General features: G+C 43.5%; 1 protein-coding gene across 5 annotated transcripts in view; it reads right to left on the bottom strand.

Moving 5' to 3' along the window:
• Nucleotides 1–205: 205 nt before the first annotated feature.
• Nucleotides 206–6,000, bottom strand: part of SETD3 (SET domain containing 3, actin N3(tau)-histidine methyltransferase) — a 77,918-nt gene continuing 72,123 nt past the window's right edge. For all 5 annotated transcript variants that reach the window (XM_088024458.1, XM_088024459.1, XM_088024461.1 and 2 more), the window contains 2 exons: nt 2,211–2,371; nt 206–1,532 (listed from right to left, as the gene is read on the bottom strand). In XM_088024458.1, the coding sequence (XP_087880584.1) occupies nt 1,101–1,532; nt 2,211–2,371 (593 nt within the window). In that variant the 3' untranslated portion in view covers nt 206–1,100. The remainder of the gene's footprint in view (nt 1,533–2,210; nt 2,372–6,000) is intronic.

The raw sequence follows: 6,000 nt of genomic DNA, 5'->3' as shown, positions 1-6,000 counted from the left end.
CCTCAGGGCAGCCCCCTGCAGGCTGGGGAGTGGCCGACCTCAGGCCCATCCCGCATCTCTGCGTCCCCGGGGCAAGCACAGCTCATGGCACAGGCCACATTCACAGGCCACGTTCGGACCTGCTCCCAGAGTAAGCAGAATGGTTTGCGTCAAGGCTCAATTCAAAGGGCCTGTCCCCACTTAAAAAAAAGGAATAGACAAAAAATATTAATCATGTTTTCCTTTTAATAAGGCTTTTTAGTCAAAAGTGTAGCTTTGAAAATCTCTAGCTTGTTGTGAAAACCAGAAAAGCCAGGGAGCCGCCTCACTTCGAACACTGCCATGGCGAGCTGGACCGACGCGGGAAATCAAATGCAACACTTTAAAATCAGAGCCAACATTTAAAATTAGAAAGGATGATGCACGTCCTACTGTGATTCAAGGAGAAAGGACAAGTTCTTAACACAGTAAAACAAAACACAAAAGGTAAACAAATCTTTAGAAATCACTAGATGTGTGTGTGTGTGTGTGTGTGTGTGTATTTATATAATTAGGATTATCATCAACATTTAAAACTATTAAAAATAAGGTTGCCACCTTCACTTTTCTTTCAGTACCAGGGTGTTATTTTTTTAGAAAAAAAAAAAAAGGCTTCGCCCCAACCCTCAAGTTGCCAGACCCCAAGCCCGCTCTGTGCTGTACAACGCCCCCCCTCCCCCACGCTGAGCCCCCAGAGCGCCGACACCCAGTCCTGCTGTCGTCCTGGTTGTCAAGATGACAGGCCCACAAAAGCACAGCTGAGAGCAGAACTGCATTCTTCCCCAGGAAGAAAACACATTTGCCCACAATGGGTCTACAGAGTCTTCCAAAGCACCTCGTTGGTGGCTTGATAACCTGTTCATTTTGCCCAGAAGCAAGATGGCAATCTTAATCAAAGAGGGAAGCTAGATTTTTTTAAATAACTTAAAAAAAATCATTTTTATATAAAGCAGCAAAAACATCTTTTCCTCTCTGCAGAAAGAAAAATGTGAACAAGAAAACACAGCGATGTAAATGGACGGTTCATAAACTTTTGCTCAACTCAACCCCCCCCCCCCACCAGACGGCACCTCCTCTCAGGGCTACTGCTCTCTACCACGCTCAGTGCTATCTGAAGAAGATTCTTTGGTGCCTTCAGTCGCTCTTTTACTTTCCTCCTGATTTAAATTTCCCTTTTCTGACCTGGTCCCGTTGGGGATAGAGTTTTCGCCATTCACGAGCCCGTTTTCCACAGCCTTCACCCTGCCGACGGCCTCGGTGAGGGTGAGGGCCTCCTGCACCCCAGCCTCCTCCTCCAGGCTCCGCAAGGCCAGGGGCAGCCTGGCGCCCCCCGTGCCACTCTCCTCACACCGGGGCAGCGGGGCCCCCGCCTGCACCTGCTTGCGATAGTGCTCCCGATTCGCAGCCGCGCTCTTCACCGCTTTCTCCAAAATCTCTTTTTCTCCTAAGCGCAGCTTGATGGCCATTGCTGCACGAACAGAAAGGTCGTGGTTTTTCAAGAAGGATTTGTCTTCCTGGAAAACAAGAAAGAGCAAAATTAATTATAAGAAGTCTAAATCAGCAAAAGTACAGCGAAAGAAGGCAGATCAGTTGTGGCCACGGATGGGGGCACGAGGGAAATGTGAGGGGTGACGGAAGGTTCTAGAACTTGACTCTGGCAGTGGCTGCAGGACTATGTGCTTATATCAAAACGTACACTTTAGAAGCGTGGGTTGTATTTAAATTACACCCCGAGAAAGTGACCATAAAACCAAAATGGTGAGCCTAAATCAAACGGTGTCCCACCACATCTGACAGGGAACTTGGCTTATTTTAAAAATCACTCCTTGTCTGTCTCGTGCACTGCCAGCTCCAGGGCTCGGCACTGGGCGGAATGAATGAATGAAGGAACGAGATGCATGTGAAGTTAGTGGTGCAATGGTAAACCTGGAAAGCACAAATGAAAACTCAGAATTACAGGAAAAGTGTTGAATAATTTTTAAAAATTCATCTTCCAGTCAACAATGCCTCAAGAGGATTCTTTTGATAAGTATAAATGTGTTAAATAAGAAAATATTAATAAGTTGAATGAAAAATATCCGATATACAACAATTTTGCTAACGAAAGTCATTTACATTTAGGAAGGAATCTCTTTTTAAAAATCCCTGAAAACATGACAAAGCTCAAATCCTCACTGAAGCGATCTAATTACCTCAATAGTTGTTTTGTATGTTTTTAAAAGAAGCGAGGCTCGATCTTCAAGAAATGTCCAAAGTCTGACCTCATTGTCCCAGCTAACGGGATATTCAGAATTACCCAAAGTGAAGATTCTGTCGAGAGCATTATCTCCCAGCAAATGTTCCTTCAATTCTTCTGCAGAAATACAAACAGCCATCTGTGAGGGAGGAAACAGCACGGCTTCTCATTTTAACAAGCAGCCCACCTCGGAAAAGATCTGCCCCGGTGACGTCACCCGCCTGTGGTGAAAAGCTCTCCGGGATCGATGGGCCGGACCGGGCCGGGCTCTCCAGAGGAAGTCAGCACTGGCTTTCCTGGTTGGGAGTCCACACCAAGCCTTGGCGCGGCCCTCCATCTCTCGTTGCTTTTATGAGGGACACTGAGAGCTTTTAGACAGTTTCACAAGATATGTTTTAAGGACAAATCTACAGGGACACGTCCCTTATTCTGACGACAGCCTTCTCGCAAACCACGCGCTCAGTCACACCAACGGGGTCAAACAGACATTCAGGTGAACAATGTAAATAGTACAAACGGGTGACAGCACAACAATCCAGTGACCCTTCTAAATTTACATCAGATTGGTGCTCATGGCAGCAGTGGACCTGACAACGCTATTTATCTCCTCTTACAACACATAAACCACAAACCGAAAGAAATAAGAAAATGGACTATAAAAATCTCAGTTAATGAAAAATGTGCTTTATCCCTCACTTGTCAGGAATTTAAACAGAAATTACAAATAAACACAAGAGAACATCTCAATTACCTTCAAATATATTTAAGAAGAGGAAAGGATTCAGCAACTGCTCTGAGCATTTCAGCTCCTGGCACATTATCTTCAAGAGACCCAAACATGCTGATCCTATTCATGCTCAAGAAATACACCCCAACTTCTTATGTAATTATGAGACAGTATCTTTTTCAGAGCAAAATGCCCCACAGCTGTCACTATTTACAATTCAAACTGAAGAATCTGCTGCCAGCAAACCAAACTTTTATTAGTATTAGTTAGAGCAATTCAAAGAAGAATACATCAATTGTCTTGACACGACAAATTATCTTTCTATGACTAAAGAGACACTAAAGAGAATCAGCAGACCTAAAATGATTCAGGCAGTTTGTTTTTTAAGGAAAAAAGAAGTTAATCTAAGGTTCAAAAAAAATTTATTAAGTGGCATTTGTTAGCAAAAGATCATGATAAAATTCAGGGTTTTTATATTTTGTATAAAGTGCTGAAAATTTAAAACATGCTTCCTGAGTGGTAGAGATTTCTTTTCAGAAGCCCCCTCACTAAAGTCACTGGTTTTGTTTTCTCCCTAAACCCGCCCAGGTTCTGCCCTCAACGCTGAAAAGCTAAGGGGCAGAAGCAGAGCCTTTCTCTCTGCTACTTTTAACAGTGAAACTGGGCTTATTCACTTATGCATGGGAACATGAAACCACTAAGGGGGGGTGGGGGTGGGGGGGCGACATGAGGCCGTGTCACCTTGTGACCAGAGGCTTCGTGAGTGGGCCCCTTCCCCTGCTTGCCTACAGCTAACAAAGCCCTGACAGATCCTCCGAGTCCCCCCCAGGGCTCTGTGCCTTCACCCGGCCACCACAGGAGTACACATGGCGTCACCCCAGACAGTGACCAGTGCCCTCACTCCTCAACCTGGCTCTGTGTTGAACGCTGGTTCATCCAGACCCCTGGACTCCTAGGATCTCTTCCACGAATCCTGTTCTTTGCAAACCAGCAGGAGCCACGTGGGATGCCTGGGACGCAGGCTCTGATGAGCAGAGCCTGATGAGAATGAGCATGAAGTCCGCCCCACACTGAGCACCGACACAAATGACAGGGATCAGTATCACTGTCATCTCTTCTTATAAACTCCTACAGGCTATGAACTGTGACCTTCAATGTTATACTTCTGCATCGTATGCAAGAAAAGCCCACAGGAAACCCTTAACTCGAGCCACGACCGAAGTACAAACTAGCCGGAAGTTCTAACTTGAGGGGCAGTGAGTCTATAGCAATGTGGCTGCTCAGAAGGGACAAGTGCCATCTCGCAGCTCGGTGGGTTCCAGTAGCTGGTGTCTACACTGCCTGGGTCTGGGGACTGTCTCTACCACCTCCACCCTGATGTCAAACCCTGGACCGGACAGCATATCTCCTGCAACCAGACATGAGGACAGGGGGGCCAAGGACAGCAGAGCCCAGTAGGCTCTGCCTCTGCAGACCAAATCGCCCCTTCCCTGCTGCTGGGGCAGCTTCCTTCGGAGAAGTGCTTATCTGTCTGCTCAACTAGATGGTCACTCACTTACTTCTTCCTACCCAATTTGGTTTGCACAGGATTTAAGGTAGTTTACAACAGCAAACACACACACACAATTACAAGTGAAACCTCAAGGAAGGGAATCATAAAGATCAGACCAGAAATAAATGATATAGAAACTAAAAAAAAACCACAATAGAACAGATCAATGAAACTGGGAGCCGGTTGTTTGAAAAAAATTAATAAAACCAATAAACCTCTAGCGAGACTTACCAAAAAGAGAAATGACCCAAGTAAGTAAAATCACAAACAAGAGAGGAGAAATAGTAACCAATACCATAGAAATAAAAACAATCTTAAGAGAATATTATACAAAATTACAGGCCAACAAATTGGATAATTTGGAAGAAATGGATAAATTCCTAGACACATATGAACTACTAAAATGGAAACAGGAGGAAATAGAAAATTTGAACAGACCGATTACCAGCAAAGAAATTGAATCAAGTAATCAAAAATCTCCCAACAAACAAAAGTCCAGAGCCAGATGGCTTCACAGGCAAATTCTACCAACCATGTAAAGAAGAGTTAATACCTACTCTCAAACTATTCAAAAAATATAAAAGGAAGTAAAGCTTCCAAATTCATTCTATGAAGCCAGCATCACCCTGATAACAAAATCAAATAAAGACACCACAAAAAAAGAGAACTACAGGCCAATATCCCTGATGAACATGGATGCAAAAATTCTCAATAAAATGCTAGCAGATCGAATCCAACAGTACATTAAAACAATTATTCACCATGATCAAGTGGGATTTATTCCTGGGCTGCAGGGGTGGTTCAATATTCACAAATCAATCAACGATACACATTAATAAAAGTATATGAACCATATGATCCTCTCCATAGATGCAGAAAAAGCATCTGACAAAGTACAACAACTATTCATGATAAAAATCCCTCCACAAAGTAGTAGGTTTAGAGGGAGAATACCTCAACATAATAAAGGCCATATATCAAAGACCCATAGCTAATATCACCCTCAATGGGGAAAAACTGAGAAGTTTTCCTGTATGGTCAGGAACAAGACAGAGATGTCCACTCTCACCACTGTTATCTAACACAGTACTGAAGTCCTAGCCTCAGCAGTCACACAACAGAAAGAAACAAAAGGCATCCCAATCAGCAAAGAAGTAAAACTGTCACTATTAGCAGAAGGCATGACACTATATAGAGAAAACCCAAAAGACTCCACCAAAAAATTGCTAGAACTGATAAACGATTTCAGTAAAGTTGCAGGATACAAAATCAATATACAGAAATCTGTTGCATTTCTATACACCAATAACGAAGCAAAAGAAAGAGAAATTAGGCAATCAATCCCACTTACAATTGCACCAAAAACAGTAAGATACTTAGGAATAAACCTAAACCAAAGAGGTAAGGGATTTGTACTCTAAATTAAACTATAGAACACTTATGAAAGAAATTGAGGAAGACACAAAG

The sequence above is a fragment of the Eumetopias jubatus genome, unplaced genomic scaffold, assembly GCF_037043125.1.
Source record: "Eumetopias jubatus isolate StellerSeaLion01/CBP00866 unplaced genomic scaffold, mEumJub1_p1.0 scaffold_7, whole genome shotgun sequence".
NCBI classification, from domain to species: Eukaryota; Metazoa; Chordata; class Mammalia; order Carnivora; family Otariidae; genus Eumetopias; species Eumetopias jubatus.
Note: the sequence above shows the minus strand (reverse complement) of the source record. Positions and strands in the feature narration are given on the sequence as shown.